Source organism: Gadus macrocephalus, chromosome 7 (genome assembly GCF_031168955.1).
Source record: "Gadus macrocephalus chromosome 7, ASM3116895v1".
Lineage (NCBI taxonomy): Eukaryota > Metazoa > Chordata > Actinopteri > Gadiformes > Gadidae > Gadus > Gadus macrocephalus.
The window spans coordinates 11,699,468-11,717,331 of record NC_082388.1 but is presented as its reverse complement, the minus strand read 5'-3'; the positions used below and the strand labels follow the sequence as shown (position 1 = coordinate 11,717,331).

General features: G+C 51.0%; 1 protein-coding gene across 1 annotated transcript in view; it reads left to right on the top strand.

The window, feature by feature from the left end:
- LOC132461565 (ephrin type-B receptor 4a-like) overlaps window positions 1-16,333 on the top strand; it is a 44,227-nt gene extending 27,894 nt beyond the window's left edge. The window contains 11 exon segments of the mRNA XM_060056753.1: window positions 1,512-1,636; window positions 1,923-2,088; window positions 4,630-4,729; window positions 7,110-7,174; window positions 7,356-7,469; window positions 7,980-8,227; window positions 9,215-9,430; window positions 10,856-11,005; window positions 11,628-11,821; window positions 13,030-13,188; window positions 14,266-16,333. Of these exon segments, the coding sequence (XP_059912736.1) occupies window positions 1,512-1,636; window positions 1,923-2,088; window positions 4,630-4,729; window positions 7,110-7,174; window positions 7,356-7,469; window positions 7,980-8,227; window positions 9,215-9,430; window positions 10,856-11,005; window positions 11,628-11,821; window positions 13,030-13,188; window positions 14,266-14,440 (1,712 nt within the window). The 3' untranslated portion in view covers window positions 14,441-16,333.
- The last annotated feature ends 1,531 nt before the right edge of the window (window positions 16,334-17,864 follow it).

Sequence of the window (17,864 nt, the reverse complement as noted above, 5' to 3'; positions counted from 1 at the left end):
AGGGCATTAAGGAGCCGGTAGGGGTTAGACAGTGAGTACAGAGACAGGGCATTAAGGAGCCGGTAGGGGTTAGACAGTGAGTACAGAGACGGGGCACTAAGGAGCCGGTAGGGGTTAGACAGTGAGTACAGAGACAGGGCATTAAGGAGCCGGTAGGGGTTAGACAGTGAGTACAGAGACAGGGCATTAAGGAGCCGGTAGGGGTTAGACAGTGAGTACAGGGACGGGGCACTAAGGAGCCGGTAGGGGTTAAACAGTGAGTACAAAGACAGGGCATTAAGGAGCCGGTAGGGGTTAGACAGTGAGTACAGAGACAGGGCATTAAGGAGCCGGTAGGGGTTAGACAGTGAGTACAGAGACGGGTCATTAAGGAGCCGGTAGGGGTTAGACAGTGAGTACAGAGACGGGGCACTAAGGAGCCGGTAGGGGTTAAACAGTGAGTACAGGGACGGGGCACTAAGGAGCCGGTAGGGGTTAAACAGTGAGTACAAAGACAGGGCATTAAGGAGCCGGTAGGGGTTAGACAGTGAGTACAGAGACGGGTCATTAAGGAGCCGGTAGGGGTTAGACAGTGAGTACAGAGACAGGGCATTAAGGAGCCGGTAGGGGTTAGACAGTGAGTACAGAGACAGGGCATTAAGGAGCCGGTAGGGGTTAGACAGTGAGTACAGAGACGGGGCACTAAGGAGCCGGTAGGGGTTAGACAGTGAGTACAGAGACAGGGCATTAAGGAGCCGGTAGGGGTTAGACAGTGAGTACAGAGACAGGGCATTAAGGAGCCGGTAGGGGTTAGACAGTGAGTATAGAGACAGGGCATTAAGGAGCCGGTAGGGGTTAGACAGTGAACACAGAGACAGGGCACTAAGGAGCCGGTAGGGGTTAGACAGTGAGTACAGAGACAGGGCATTAAGGAGCCGGTAGGGGTTAGACAGTGAGTACAGAGACGGGGCATTAAGGAGCCGGTAGGGGTTAGACAGTGAGTACAGAGACGGGGCACTAAGGAGCCGGTAGGGGTTAGACAGTGTATCAATACAGTGTATAGAGACGGTTCACTAAGGAGCACAGGGGCCAGACAGTGAATAAACAGACAGCTCGTTAAGGTAGCAGCAACACACTTAGCATAGAGACGGATAATTAAGGGCGGAGCAGGGAGGGACCGGACGGGGAAGGCAGAGACGGGTCGTTAGGACTCAGGTAGGGCTTAGGCATACTGCTTAAGCCGGCACTCTGTAACTTTTCCACCGCCGCCATCACTTTAGTTGTGAATTATTTAAAGTGCGCTAAAGACTAAAACCCATCCAGCTATGACTCACTCAAGCTGCGTACTTTCACTCTCAAACAATTTACTCTAGGAGGGGAAAAAAGGCCAGAAATCATGTTTTCAACAGCAGCAGCTGTGGGTGCACTCCGGCAGGGTCTCAGCCCGATGTCCTCAAGGGCCCCTGGGCCGGCCGGCCGCCCCCCCCGGGGCCCCTAGACTCATCGCTCTGTGTGTTTGTCCGTGACCGCAGTGCCGGCGCTGGTCTCTGTGATCCGGAAGAGCGTGTCGACGGAGAGCAGCTTGACGCTGCACTGGTCGGTGCCCACCCAGCCCCACTACACCATCCTGCAGTACCAGCTGCGCTACTGCGAGAAGGTACCGAGGCCGCGGAGAGCACTGCGACGCATCAGAGGGATAACGCTTACCGTTCAATACACCCGGCGACACGACACACTGCGACACACTGGATGATCCCCTCAGCGCCCCGGTGGCCCACGCGACACCAAATGACATCGCGTCACACTACCCTGTACCGTACTATACTGCAAGACTGCTGCACTGCATTACCCTACAGTAGCCTTCAACACACTCCTCTACAGTACACATCCACCAGTCTGACAGATATTTAACCTCTCCCTCCCTATCTCTCCCCCCCCGGTAGGAGCGTCAGAGCGGGGAGCAGTGTCACTACAAGGAGAGCCCCGGTAACCAGGTGGTTCTGAGCGACCTGCGGCGGGCCACGCAGTACGAGGTGCAGGTGCGCGCCCGCACCATGGTGGGCTACGGCAGCTTCAGCCCCGCCGCCACCTTCCGCACGCTGCCCGACGGTGAGACAGGCCAATCACGGACCAGGGGTGTCGGCATCGTGAACGTCGGAGCGTCGTCATCAGAGTGACAAGTTGGGACAGTCGTCAGCAAAAAGAAAAGTCGGGGCGTCGACTAGGGATGGGCCGATAGTCGATTCTATCGACTATCGGCGATAGATGGATTCCATCGTCGATCGTCTCAAGTAGCCGATAAAAAGGCGATAATTATATTTTAATAATTAATTAAAATGTAATTAAATATAATTAATATATAATTAATATAATTTTACATTTATTATTAATTTATAATTGATAATTAATAAATAAAAAAAGCGCTGTGGTAGCTATTTTTTCAACTTAAAAAGCCCCGCAAATTGTAATTGAAATTAACTGGCACCGGTGGAAAACACACTGTGTAGCGCTGACCTGCCGTATTCACTCACTGCTGCGAGAGGAGAGGGGAGGGGCTCGAAAACCTACCGGTCTGCTCGCACGGCGAAATGACATCACACCCGGCTGCACCATTTCCGGGTCACAGCTGTGGCACATGAGCTGTGTTTCCTTGAACAAGGTTTTTCTTATTAATTTTGAATGTTTCATTTTCTTGTTAAATCCCAAATAAATTGTTGATATTTCTTAACGAAAGCCGGAGACTCCATCATTAAATGTAGTCGTTTTCGCCGCTTGCAGTTATTGAGCTTCTTCTTCTCCTCCGGAAAAACACGACTGCATTGCATTGTGGTATATGGGAGTAACACGTAGGGAACATCATATGTACACTCACATTTTGGGTATTTTAAGTGCACTAAATAGGGCATGAAATTAACCAGTGAAAATTCGAACAACACTACAAATATCCGTGATAGGGAACGATTTCGAAAACAGCTACGAGCTGTGTGTCATCAGCGTGTGTCATCATGACAGCGCCGCGGGCGCCGACGCATCGAAACTTAAATCAGCGGAGGCTCACGGCCAGGCCCCCAGGACCTTTATTATGTCCATGCTCACGGCTCACGCTGGTCCAAGGGGAAGACCATCGTATTTGTTTTTAACAAAAAAATTGAAAAATAAAAACGTGATTTTTTTCAAAGTGATAAATTATAAATAATTAATATTATAAAATTATTATAAAGATGCCCCCCCCCGATAGTATCGACTATCGGCGATCGCTAGGGGGGGCGCTATCGGACGATGGAAGCTGGTAGACGATTGCCCAGCCAACCCTAGCGTCAACAGCCATCGGAGCCCGAAGAAAAACATTTGACGCAATCCGACTTTTCTTTTTGATGACGACGACGCTACGACTTATACGGGATTTTTTCGTTTTTTACGGCCAGCCGTAGACGGATGATGCTGCTGTCGCCGTGGCGGCGTCCCTGGGACATGCTGCTGTGGAGACGGCGTTGGTTCTGGAGCGCTGCGCTCCTCGAAGCAGCGCTCTCTCATATTAGAGAGTAGCCGAGCGTGACGGTTCCCCTTTAAGATAACACGCGCGTTGGTAATCCCAGACGGGGAAATTCGGGTGTCACAGCGGGACAGTAATAGGAATTTTAATAAGCGACGCGAACATGTAAATAACAGGCGAAAAAAGGAACAAAGAGTCAATACATAAAATACATTGACAGTACGCGTTATATTTTTCCCCTCGTTGGTATGCATTGGATCGCTATGCTCTGATTGTTCCCAGCCTAACTTTGCTAGTGCGCTTAGGATAAAAGCGTCCGCTAAAGGCCTGGTGGTAGATGTGAATGTCGTCTCCATGCAGAATGGGAGACCAAAGGGTATGTGAGTGTGGACGGTGTGTCGGTGCAGAGGAGTGTCCTTGAAGCGCAGCCTAAAACCCAGTTCTGTGCTGCCACTCACACTGCTTCCACACTCCAATGTTAAACGTCCTGCTGTCTTTTCTATAATTACCTCTCGCTTTCTCTCCCCTCCTCTCTAGACCCGTCCCTCTCTCGCCCTCTCTGTCCCTCACTACAGCTCTCTCTCGCTCTCTCTCGCTCTCTCGCTCATCCTCTCTGCCCCCCCCCCCCCCCCCCCCATCTATCTACTTGTCTCTCACTCTCTCGCACTCGCTCTCTTGCCTTCTCTCTCTCTCGCTCTCTCTATCTACATGTCTATCTCTCACTAGCTAGCTGTCTCTTTCATCCTCTTTCTCCCACTATGTATCTCTCTCCCGCTCTACCTGGGTCACTCTCGCTCTTCCTCTCTCGTCTGTCTCTCTGTCTCTGTCTCTCTGTCTCTCTCTCCCGCTCTAGCTGGGTCACTCTCGCTCTTCCTCTCTCGTCTGTCTCTCTGTCTCTGTCTCTCTCTCCCGCTCTAGCTGGGTCACTCTTGCTCTTCCTCTCTCGCTATATCTCTCTCTGTGTCTCTCTCACACCCTCTAACTTACCTTTTCTTTATCCCTCTCTCTGTCTCTCTGTCTCTGTCTCTGTCTCTCTGTCTCTGTCTCTGTCTCTGTCTCTCTGTCTCTCTCTCCCGCTCCTTGAATTGATGTTTTTTTATTAGCCCTGATCGTATGTGATTGATTGATAAATGTTTCTCTCTGTCTATGCCTCTCAGGTCACGACTCTCCATCCCAGATCCTGGTCACCGGGGTGCTGGTTGCCGTGGGGTTGCTGCTGGTCATCATTGTCATCTTCGCCGCCGTCTTCTGCATGCGGTAAGAGCCTGCTCTGGTTCTGGTCCAGTCTAGTTCTGGTCTGGACTAGTCTGGTCTGGGACTGGTCCCGGCCCCTGCTGTGTTTCTGGTCCAGTCTAGTTCTTGCCGGGACTAGTCTGGTGTGGATTGCTCAGTAAGGGACGGGGGGGGGGGGGCAGTGTTTTTGATGGCAGTAAGCCCCGGGTGTTTATACGGGTGTGAATGATATGTAATCACCGCCAGGTTTGAGTGTGACAGACACACTCACAACACACGCTGTGGTTCACTCAGAGACAAAGTCCTGTTTCTTTTTCTGCTTACGCGGCGTAAAGTTTTCCTGCTCATTAGGGCCTTTTACACAGTAAACTGGTCCTGGATGGCATCAGAGATATGGAGAGGGAGGGAGGGAGGGAGGGAGGGATGGGGACCTAGAGGGAGAGGGGGGGAGGGGGGCAGCAAGGCGGGGTAAGACAGGATGCAGCCGTCCCAACCCTGTTTCCACAGGACAGGAGAACAATAGCTGTGACCTTGTGACACACACACACACACACACACACACACACACACACAACACACACACACACACACCACACACACACACACACACACACACACACCACACACACACACACACACACACACACCTAGCATGCAACACACAAATACAACTCACACACACACACACACACACACACACACACACCTAGCATGTAACATACAAATAAAACTAACGCATACTCACAGGGCACAAACACACACACAAACCTTGCATGCAACACAAAAATACAACTCAGTAATACACTCACAACACACAAAAACGTTAACACAAAAAAACACACACAGCAAACACATGCACCAACACCACGGACTCACATCAAACACATTAACACTCACACAAACTCACATCTCACACACCTTCAGTGCACACACACACACACACACACACACACACACACACACACACACACACACACACACACACACACACACACACACACACACACACACACACACACACACACACACACACACACACACACACGTGTGCGGAGGCTGAGGCCCAGTTCTGCCATGGCTAGGGGTGCTCTGTATTCCGTGTTCGGTGTTATTGCTATTTTGAGATTGTGAGGAAGCTGAGCGGGTGATGAAGGACGTCCAGGAACCCAGTAGCTAGCTGCAGGCAGGCGGAGGTGACGGGGGGGGGGGGCGGTGGGCTGGTGGGGGGTACAGTCTGCCTGGGGAGAGGCTTCTGCTGGTGGGGGCTGGTGGTGGGAGGCTGCTGGTGGGTGGTGGTGTTGGGGGGGGAGAGACTGCTGGTCGTGGTGGGGGGGGGGGGAGGGGGGGGGGGGGGGGGGAGTGCTTCCTATGTCAGCCCACAGATGACGGCTCTCTTGTTATCCCACATCCAGGGTCGCCAGTCACCAGCGCCACCGCAGCTTTTATGGACATATTTATGGTTTTTTGGCATTCGCTGTGTCTCTATGTCATTCGCTCACTCTCTTCCCGCTCGCTCGCTCGCTCGGCTCACTCACTCACAGGGTAATAGTTTAAACAAGAAAAACAGAAAAAGGTAAAAAGTTCATATGCCACTGTTTTTATGGATATATTTATGTGCATTCTCCCATTTCACATTTTTAACAACGCATATAAAAAAATATGAAGTGCAATCGGTGATATGCCATGGTTATATACTGCTACTGTTCTGGACATAATAGTGAGAGAGTAGATAGTCTAAACACAAAATATATATATAAATATACAACAAATGTATAACAGTAAACATATCAAGGTCATATACCTCCGTCCTCATGGACATCATTTTGTACCGTCTCCGGTTCTCTCTCTGCCATTTATTAATTTATACAATTAAATAATGATAAATAATTAAATGAGGCAGACAGTTCATAACCAAAGGTAATATTCAAAAACCAATCAAAAAAGAAAAACCACCATCAAACCGGTAAAAACCAGCAAACAGAAACATCAGTTGGCAGTTGGTCGGATGGGCTCCGACAACGTGTCTAACGTCCCAGATGTGTTGTTCTTCCACGTGATTAAATCCTTTTCACACACGCTTATGCACACCAGAAGTGTCCGGCGGTTCGCAAGCGTTTAAAACCCTCTCTCTTAATCGCTCTACAGTCTGCCAAACCATCTCGCCGGTTCCCTGGCTCCTAAAATGAATATATTAGCATATCGCTAGGGGAGGCGGTGACCGCGCTCGGGCAGCCATTTTCCCCCTCTCTGTGCAAATCCCACGACGCCCTTATCTGCAGTTTGGTTCTCCTCGCCCTCGTCCTCCTCTTCGTACTCCACTCACCCTTCTCTCTCTCTCTCTCTCTCTCTCTCTCTCTCTCTCTCTCTCTCTCTCTCTCTCTCTCGGTTTCTCCCCCATCCCCAGCAGACACAGACGAACCAAAGACCCAGAGCTGGCCGACAAAACCAGCCAGTACCTCATGGGACAAGGTTAGTGACAGAGGACGCCCGCTGCCGGGGCCAGCAGTTAAACAAAGACATGTGTCTCGGGCACAAGATTCATTATATTGGCCCTTCCCATTGTGTGTGTGTGCGCGTGTTTACAGATTCTGCCATTTTCATTTCTCCTCTTCCCTTTTCCCACGCAACGCTTTTGTCTCTCCTCCCACAGGGGTCAAGGTGTACATTGACCCCTTCACCTACGAGGACCCGAATGAGGCCGTGCGAGAGTTCGCCAAGGAAATCGACGTCTCCTTTGTGAAGATTGAAGAGGTTATCGGAGCCGGTGAGGGAACCCGAACCACGCCCAACACTCGTTCGACCGTTGTTATTCTTCCATCGGACCGGCTCTCGTTCCGGCCGCTCAGCCCTTTTCCTGTTTACAAACAAAGGGATAATCCTCTGGTTACCTCAGCCCCAGACGGCAGCCTCCCGGTTTATCAAGATCGAAAGACTTCTGGCAAAAACAAGTGCAGCATTTATTGTAGTGCAGGGTTCTGCCGTGCCGTGTCTGTTGAGTGATTAGGAGGAGTATTGACGGGCCGCTCGGTGAGAGATAGCAGTCGGCCATTTTGAACAGTCGGCGTTCAAAGCAAAATCTGTTCCCAGACCCGACCACTCGTATATCAATTACATCTATATAAAGTAGATGTCATTTACTGTAAACATTTAACAACATGAAAGTATCCCAAATGTTGTGTTTGTGTGTAGATATGCCTCTATGTTTGTTTGTGTGTTTATATTCCTTTGTGTGGTTTTGTGTGTTAACATGTGTGTGTGTGTGTGTGTGTTCTAGGGGAGTTTGGCGAGGTGTGTCGCGGGCGCCTCAAGGTCCCGGGGAAGAAGGAGAACTACGTGGCCATCAAGACCCTCAAGGGCGGCTTCACCGACAAGCAGAGGCGGGACTTCCTGTCGGAGGCGTCCATCATGGGCCAGTTCCAGCACCCCAACATCATCCACCTGGAGGGCATCATCACGGCCAGCTGCCCCGTCATGATCCTCACAGAGTTCATGGAGAACGGAGCGCTGGACTCCTTCCTCAGGGTAGGACACACACACACACACACACACACACACACACACACACACACACACACACACACACACACACACACACACACACACACACACACACACACTCATATAGACATGCTCACACACACTGATGTCGATCAACACACACAAACACTCACACCCAGACATAGTAACACAAACACACACGCACTGATGTCGATCAACAGACAAACACACACAGACATACTAACACGAACACTGATGTCGACCAACAAACACACTAACTTAGACGGCAACACACACACTAACAAAGAAACATTAATACACACACACAAACACTGATGTCAACCAACACACACAAACACACTAACGTAGACAAAAATGAACACACCCAATCAAAACAAAGAGATGCAAACACTCACACACAAATACAATAACGGATAACACATCAACACACACTAACAAACATCAAGTGTGCCCACCCATTAAGAGAAACACACTCATAATAAAAGACATGCTAACACAACAACATTCCCAATCACAACCCAGCTGTTCTTGTAACAGCATGTTTTTCTGCCATATTGTATTTTTCTACCTAGATGTTCTGTCTTGTTCTCCTTTTGCTCTGATACCAACACCTTCCCTCTGGGATAAGCAAAGTATTCTCTTACTTTCTTCCCAAAGCAACATTTGATCCTCTTGTTTTTGTTCCTCTCCCCTCCTCCTCTCCTTCTCTCTCTCCTCTCTCCTCTCCATCACTTTCTCCCCCTCCTCTCTCCCCTCACCCCCTCTCCTCCCATTCCTCCCCTCAACTCTCACCCCTCTTTCTCCTCCTCCTTTCTCCTCCCCTGCACCCCCTCCTCTTCTCCCCACTCTCCCCCCTGTCTCCCCCTCCCCTCCTCTCCCCCGTCCACCTCCCCCCTATTCCCTCTGCGTCCCCCTGCCCTCCTCCCCTCCTCTCCCCCCCCCCCCCCCCCCCCCACTCCCTCTGCGTCCCCCTGCCCTCCTCCCCTGCAGCTCAACGACAGCCAGTTCACTCCCATCCAGCTGGTGGGCATGCTTCGGGGCATCGCCTCGGGCATGAAGTACCTGTCTGAGATGAGCTACGTGCACCGGGACCTGGCCGCGCGCAACATCCTCATCAACAGCAACCTGGTGTGCAAGGTGTCCGACTTCGGCCTGTCCCGCTTCCTGCAGGAGAACTCGGCCGACCCCACCTACACCAGCTCTCTGGTGAGACGCGCTACATGCTCACTTCTGCCCTTCGGCGCTCTCGCGCTGCTCCTTCTCTGCTCGCCACTGACCTCTCCTCCCTCATCCTCCTTGCTCTATCGTCTTTCTCTCGTCCTCTCATCTCGACCTCGTCTCCTCTCTTCACTCTTCCCTTTGCCTTTCTTCTCCCTTCTCCTCTCTGCTCCTCCTCTTCTCTCGCCTCAACTCCTCCTATTCATCCATTCTCCCTCCCCTGTTCTCCTTTCCTTGTCTTCCTTTATCCTCTTCTCCTCTCTCCTCCTCTCCGCCGTTTGCACCTTCTCCTCTCCCTCTCCTGGCCTCCTTTGTCTCCCACTTCTCTTCTCTTCCTTTCTCCCCCTCTTCTACCTCTCCTCTCCCTTTCCTCTCTCCTAATCCTCTCCTCCCCCTCCTCCTCCTCCTCGCTCTTCCTCCCCCTCCCTGAGGTGTTCCTTTGATCCAAATGCTCAGTGGAGGAGGACGGATTTCTAGAACATCCACATAGCCGCCTCCTCCTCCTCCTCCTCCTCCTCCTCCTCCTCCTCCTCTTCCTTCTCTTCCACCTCCTCATCCTCTTCCCCTTCTACCAGACAGAACAAATGTTGACTCTTCAGTCGTTGTTTGCCTCTTCCCTTTTTTAATTTTTTATATTGACATCACAGTGAACAAGCACAGACATATTTGTCAGGCAAATATTAGGAAGACTAAAGTTATCAGCGTATAGTCCTGCAAGCGTTGAACGGATAAGATATCAAACTAATATCAACGATACGGGTCACATTGAATTAAACATTAACCTTGCTGGGTAATATGCCGCAGTTTTAATGAACTTCTTATTCATATTCAGGGGCTGTTCGTCTGGCCCAAAGACATTGGTAGATAATTGTGTTTGGAAGCTGGGGGTAAATATATGAATAAACATAAGCTTGGTGTCATTAGTTTGGCGGGGCCCTATATAAACAACCTATAGACATTCACTGGTTTGTGGTAATGTTATTGTAGTGGAGGCATGAAAGGATTTACAGTCTGTACACGAGAATAGCGCTTTTGAACTAAGAAAAATTGTGGGACCAAAGTTCAACCCAATCCGAAGTCGGTTATCGGCAGATCTTTAACTTGAGAGGGATTCAAAGACGGAAAGTCTCATACAATACTGTTTATTTTGACTGGTTTTGTTACTCTCGGCACTTTGTTATTCCCAGCAGTTAGCAAGGTGTCTGGAATTTAAAACAATGATGTCATTAAAACAGCTCTTTCTCTCTCTCCGCCAAATTAAAAACCGCAAAAATAACACAAACTCTTGGCCTCTGACCCATATCTTGCGGCCCGATCTTCCCGCTCACCCCCTTTGGATTTCAGATCAGATTTCAGCCGGCTCAAGTGTTAATAAGTAAGCTAACTGTTATTCTTGTGTCTTTCTGCAAAAAGGGCGGGAAAATCCCCATTCGCTGGACGGCTCCGGAGGCCATCGCCTTCCGGAAGTTCACCTCGGCCTCGGACGTGTGGAGCTACGGCATCGTGATGTGGGAGGTCATGTCGTTCGGAGAGCGGCCCTACTGGGACATGAGCAACCAGGATGTACGTGGGGCGGTCGTCGTGATTCCACCAGGCCGACGCTAACTCTGCGCGTTCAGATCCCTCAGCTCATTTTGATGATAATAGTTTTTTTTTTAGGATGACTAATCATGCATGTTTAAGGGTCAGTTAAATAAAACGGTTCATTTTATTACAAGAGAGAAGAACTGTAATACATGTGCACGTTTGTAGTCCTTCATAGAAGGTTAACAGAGTCAACAGCTAACACGGGGTGGCGAGTGGCTCAGGGGGTAGGGCAGATTGGCTGGTAACCTGGAGGTGGCTGGTTTGATCCCCGGCTCCTCCGAGCCGAGCGTCGGGGTGTCCCTGTGCCTGACCCTGACCCTTTCGTCCCTGCATGGTTGACCCCACCGTCGGTGTGTTATTGTGTGTATGAATGGGTGAATGTTAGGCCATATATAGTAAAGTGCGTTGAGTGGCCGTCAAGAAAAGCGCTGTAGAAATGCAGTCCTAAAATGTATTTAACACCAATCCTGGAGACTGAATCCCCCCCCCCCCCCCCCCCCACGTCGTATACACACACACACACACACACACACTTCACGTGGGCATACAGTCTGGTTCCCGCTAGCAGCCCGGTAACTACTCCCCTCTCCTCTGCCAGGTGATCAACGCCATCGAGCAGGACTACCGGCTGCCCCCGCCGCCCGACTGCCCCACCCACCTGCACCAGCTCATGCTGGACTGCTGGCAGAAGGAGCGCACCTCGCGGCCGCGCTTCGCCGAAATCGTCAGCGCCCTGGACAAGCTGATCCGGAACCCCGCCTCCCTGAAGATAGTGGCCCAGGACGGAGCCGGGTGAGTGGCCCGTCCGCCCGTCCGTCTGAGCTGACGGTTAAGATCCTCCTTATGACTCCCTGAGGGGGGCTGAGGCTGTTAAGGCAGAGTGAGGGGCGCAGTAATGGGAAGAGAGAGATTCATTATTAGACATGTATAATACAAGCCGTACTGATGATTTATATACATATAGATCCTTTATAATTCAACCAGGCTGAAGCTGATCTGCTCATTTAGGTAATTCAGCAAATGTGAATGATAATCGTTTTTTTATGTATTTATAATATACATAAAAAAAAGAGCTAAAATAAAAAATCTCCTCAGATATATATATATATATATATATATATATATATATATATATATATATATCTGAGGAGATTTTTGTATATATACAGTGTATAAATATATATATATACAAAAAAATATATTTCGATACACAAGACTACACAAGGCAATTGAAAAAATAAGTATAAATATTTATTTATTTATTTACTTCGACCGACCTTTGGATGTCTGCCAGACACAACCCCCCCCCCAGGCCCCAATCAACGGAGCTCTTCGCCGAATAAATATTTCATAAAAAGCGTCCATGAAGTGCAGCTGCAGTGTAGAGTCGGACGGGGCCGCCTCAGAGGGCTTGGCCGCCATGTGGAGCTCCCCCATAGGCCGCCGGGCCGGGCTCCCGCCACACAGCAGGAGTACACACTGGCCTTTACGGCTGCATACCGGGAGACAAAGGAGGAGGTCGGTACCACTTAGGGTCCCCGTCATCAGGCTGTCCGTCACAGGAGCCGCCGGTCCAACGCAGAGAGCCTGCATCAGACCCTCACCGCTCGGGCCTACTGTAAACCTCTGCCCCTCGGCCCCCCCGCCGGGGGCCTGTCAGCCCCTCGCTGGGTGCATTTCCCCCCGACTCCACACGCCCCCCCCTCCGGCGTCCCCTCACCATGGCAGCACGCTCTGCATTCCCTCCCCATGAAGCCTGCCTTGTTTACCTGTCCGTCAATCACAGCCCCCCAGGCCCCGCCTCTCCCTGCAGACAGGAATGTGTGTGTGTGTGTGTGTGTGTGTGTGTGTGTGTGTGTGTGTGTGTGTGTGTGTGTGTGTGTGTGTGTGTGTGTGGGGTGAGGCGGGTTCCCACTGCTGACTCAGAGGCTGTGTGTGTGACTGTGTCCCTGTGTTCTTTTGTTTTGGCGTTTGGCCGGGGGTCTCGCCCGCTGCTGCAGGCCTTCCTACCCCCTGCTGGACCAGCGCGGCACCCAGACCCTCTCCACGTGCGCCTCGGTGGGGGACTGGCTGAGGGCCATCAAGATGGAGCGCTACGAGGACAGCTTCCTGCACACCGGCTTCACCTCGGTGGAGCAGCTGGCCCACATCACCACAGAGTCAGTACCTTAACCCTAACCCACATCACCACAGAGTCAGTACCTTAACCCTAACCCACATCACCACAGAGTCAGTACCCAGCCTTATCCCTTAACCTAGTCCCTTAAACCTAGTACCCTAACCCAGATCACCAGAGAGTCAGTACACAGCCCCTCACCCTTACCCTAGTCCCCTAACTCTTACCTAAACAAACCATTAACACAGTAAGTACATAGCCCCTTACCTTAACACTAGTACCTAACCCCATCCCCTGGTCCCTTAATGATCTTAAGGGGTGAGCTTTCCTCTTGATTTAAGGATGGTTGTACCCCTGAATGCTTATTAGCCGCCGGTGCTATTACCAAGGTTCTCTCTAAAACCAGAATCAAAAAGTATTGAATTAATATGAATACCTTTTTTATATTAATTAAATACCTCACAAAAAACAATTCACCAGGTGGCTTTTAAATAAAAGAATGAAGTCTGAACTCGGCTCAGAACTTTTAAATCAAGGTGTGATAAAGTATAACAAAGTGTTCTCTCTTTGCTCTATTATCTCTTATTCATTTTACTTTTGATAATAATAGATTCCCGAGCGAAGGTGTTGTTTGCGTGACTCCTAGCTGGTCCCCGGGGCCTCGGTCCCCTCTGGGAGGCTCTCCCCCGGGGCCTCGGTCCCCTCTCGGAGGCTCTCCCCCGGGGCCTCGGTCCCCTCTCGGAGGCTCTCCCCCGGGGCCTCGGTCCCCTCTGGGAGGCTCTCCCCCGGGGCCTCGGTCCCCTCTGGGAGGCTCTCCCCCGGGGCCTCGGTCCCCTCTCGGAGGCTCTCCCCCAGGGCCTCGGTCCCCTCTGGGAGGCTCTCCCCCGGGGCCTCGGTCCCCTCTCGGAGGCTCTCCCCCAGGGCCTCGGTCCCCTCTGGGAGGCTCTCCCCCGGGGCCTCGGTCCCCTCTGGGAGGCTCTCCCCCGGGGCCTCGGCCCCCTCTGGGAGGCTCTCCCCCGGGGCCTCGGCCCCCTCTGGGAGGCTCTCCCCCGGGGCCCCGTGTTGTTGTCTGCCCCGTGCTGTGGCTGACCGTGGGCTTGTTCTTGGCTGTGTCCTGCAGTGACCTGCTCGCCGTGGGGGTGACCTTAGCCGGCCACCAGAGGAAGATCCTGTCCAGCATCCCGACGCTGACCACCACCACCACCGCCGCCGCCGCCAGCGCCAACAACACCACCACCACCACCTCCAACGGCTCCTCCTCCACCCTCAAGGGCCCCACGGCCGTGCCCTTCTAGGGCCCTCCCCCCCCACCCACCGCCACCAGCACTCACAGCGGGGGGGGGCCGGTGGGGGGTGGGGCGTCATTAAACGCTGGGGTCTCCCCGTCCTGGAACCCGATCCCCCTGGTGGGTGGTGCGGCCTCCCCAGGGGACTAAGTGTTCACGCCTGACTCCTTGAACATTTAAGTGTTTCTAAACATTGCAGATGTTCTTCCGACCATACCAGATGTCCGTTTAAAAAAAACAAAAACATCACCTGTACCCCCCCCCCCCCCCCCCCCCCCCCACCCCCTTCCCCGATCAACGAAAACAACCACTCTTAGCCTCCTAACCCCCCCCCCCCCCCCCAATCCAATGACTTTATGGGAAGCCTGGAGTGTAAAGAGAGTGCGCTCTGCATCCATCGGACGGCGGCGCCTGTCTGAACACCCGTCGTGTGTTTGTGTACAGCCCACGTCCGGGGACCCCAAAAACAAACACACAGCAAAACGATTGGAGAACCCTTCAATGCTAATCGAATGAGCAAAATACCGAACTAGCCATTAAGGCTAGGAAATGTAATCAAAGTGTAATTACACATCCTCTTCCCGACCGAAGGGAACGGGGGGGGTCGGGTGGATTTTGCTAGTTTTGTATCGAGAGGCGATGTGGAGCGTCATCAGGCCGGTGTTTCATTCACCCTATGTGTCTTGTACTGTTGCATCGCATCACATGTTGGACAGCTCTTAGAAGAACGAAAGACAGGACTTGTATTCCCTCTTTTTCTTTTGTTTTTTGTATTCCTCGTCGTCTACTCAGGTGTGTAAAACAGACTTTGGAGCGTCTTGTTTTCTTCCGTTGGCTTCCTCAGATCTTCCACCGTTCTTGATTTCGCCGTCCTGTCATTCTGAGAGAAGAGAGGGATGTAAAAAAAAAAAACAGCAACATTCCCGCACTTTGGTCTTTATTTCCGGTTGGAAAAAGCGGTCGGTTGTTGTTGACCCGGACGCGCTGTGTTTCTGGCGGAGTGCCGTACGCCACATCAATCAAACAGCTCAGCTTTCAAACACATCGACCAAGAGGACTCGAATGGGAGAACAAGCAAAACACGGACTGAGATCTTCAAGGAGAAGAATCTGGCAACACATCCGTTAGAGATTGTTCGTTTTTAAGTTTCAAAGTATTCTGTGTTTTTCTTTATCGTTCTGTTGGATGTTTCAAGTGCCATTCGTAGTGTACATGTAGTTAAAAAAAATTGCCTGTTTGATAACGGATCACCCAAGTCGTTTTTTGGACTCATACGGTGTTTGTTCAAAATGTACCTTCCAGCAGTAATCTGGATGCCTTCATGTTGAAATCTTCTCTGCTGGGCTTTGTTCTTCAGTCACTCATCACTGTGGTCTTTACATCCTCGCTATTGTCGAACGAGGGGCTTCCCCGATAATGTCAATAAGCCGGTTGGCAGCTAGCCTTTCACGTACAATGCCAAACATGTTCCTACTAAGATGGTGCTCGTGATAAGCTAAGACTCGCGATGACAACTGCCAAGCGAAGACAAATGTCAGCATTCCAGATATCCAGATATTAATTTCAACGTGTCATTTTGCATCTCTTCAACGATAATCCCAGCATTTGTATCTTCTATCATAATGTCACTCCGGCCCAGTTTGGTGTACTTTCTTCCTGCATTTTATTCCAAATACTATTTAAGTAACTAATAAGAGAAAAATAGATTCATATCTACACATCAACAGTTACACAACGACTGTGATTATCGTTAAGCCGTGCAATGATTGTGCAAAAATGTGGTCCTCATATTGAAGATCTCGATTAGCCTTTTAAATAATTGATAAAGTTAGCTTTGATTACCATTCTGTGTGTAGCCATTCAGTATTAAAATAAAGGTTGACATGTGTTTTTGCCATCGAGGACTCGTCTTGCATCTCTCTTCTTACCTCTTGAGCATCTGTTTAGTCACACACAATGCACATACCGACGACTGCTGCACGCGCCCCACAGCCCTCCCGTACACCGCCATTCAAACAGCCTTTAATTGCCAGCTCTGAATCCAAAGAATAAACAGGTAATTCCCATTCTGAGTCGGTAAATACTCATTCAGGATCTTTGTGTATCCAAACCCCCGATGCTGCGAGCGTCTTTCATCTGTAAATTCATTAAAGTGATAAATGAGCCATAGATGATGGCTTTCAGTGCCTGCAAAGAGAGAGCATAGTGCACGCTATTGATTTATGTCCACAATGTCAAGCAACCACAACATGTCTACATGTACAGGAGGTCGGTGGGTTAGGGTGTTTGACCCTCAGCCGAGAAGGCTCTGTGTTCCAACCCCCGATGTCTGAACCCTACCTGAATGCATCCTTGAGCCAGATGCCCTAACCCCTACCTGCTCCTTCATGACCTCTATCTTAATACAATATGCGAGTCTGCTAACTGAATAAGTAGTAAGTAGTTAAAACTAGTGAGTGCAGGCTGTTTCACAGACACTCGCAAGTATGTCTGCAATCATTCAGCAGTACAGTCTTGATTGATGTAGAGCACGTGTGTGTGTGTGTGTGTGTGTGTGTGTGTGTGTCTGTTTCATGGTGTCAAGCTGGGGGATCAGAACTGCCCCACAGTCCTGTGAGTTATGCGTCAGAGAAACCCGACACCGGGTGGATTTCCTTGGCGAGTCGCTCTGGCAGCTCAGATTCCAGATAATCTCGCCTCCCCTCAGAGGACCAGGGAGCCACGTCGCCTCCCCTCCCCCTCACCCTATACTTGAGGGCTTTCCTCCTCCCGATAGTCCGGCCCGTCCTTTGTCCCTCTGGGGACCCTGGAGGGGTCGGGAGAGGGTGAGGTGTGTCCTCCTTCTGGTCCTCCTCTGTGCTCCTCTAATCCAGAGAAGATGTCTCCTTTACCCCGCGGTCCCCCGGGCTAGAAGCTACTGGAAGCTTATGCATCCAGCCGAGAGCTTAGCTAAGTCCTCCACCCTAAAAAGCTCGCTGCTCCTCCTTCTCTTCTACTGCCCCCTTCCCCCACGTTGGTGGTCAGAGGCACTGGGTGTGTGTGTGTGTGTGTGTGTGTGTGTGTGTGTGTGTGTGTGTGTGTGTGTGTGTGTGCGGTTGGGGGTTCTGGTCTGGGCTGGTCCATACTGGTGTGAGGAGTGTCTGGGTTTGTAGATTTATGGAGGTTGATTAGCAGCATGCTCCTGGCTCATTGCTCAGGTCCGATGGCCCTCTTGGGGGCCGCTGAGCGTACTGGAGGTCCAACGCCGGGACACTTTGATGTTGCCGCCCCAGATAAACATTTGTGGTGTGTGTGTGTGTGTGTGTGTGTGTGTGTGTGTGTGTGTGTGTGTGTGTGTGTGTGTGAGCGAAAGCGGCATGAGAGATTGAGATGGAAACAGGAAGAGCGAGAGAGGAATGGGGAGAAAAGATAATGAGATGGAGGTAGAGATTGA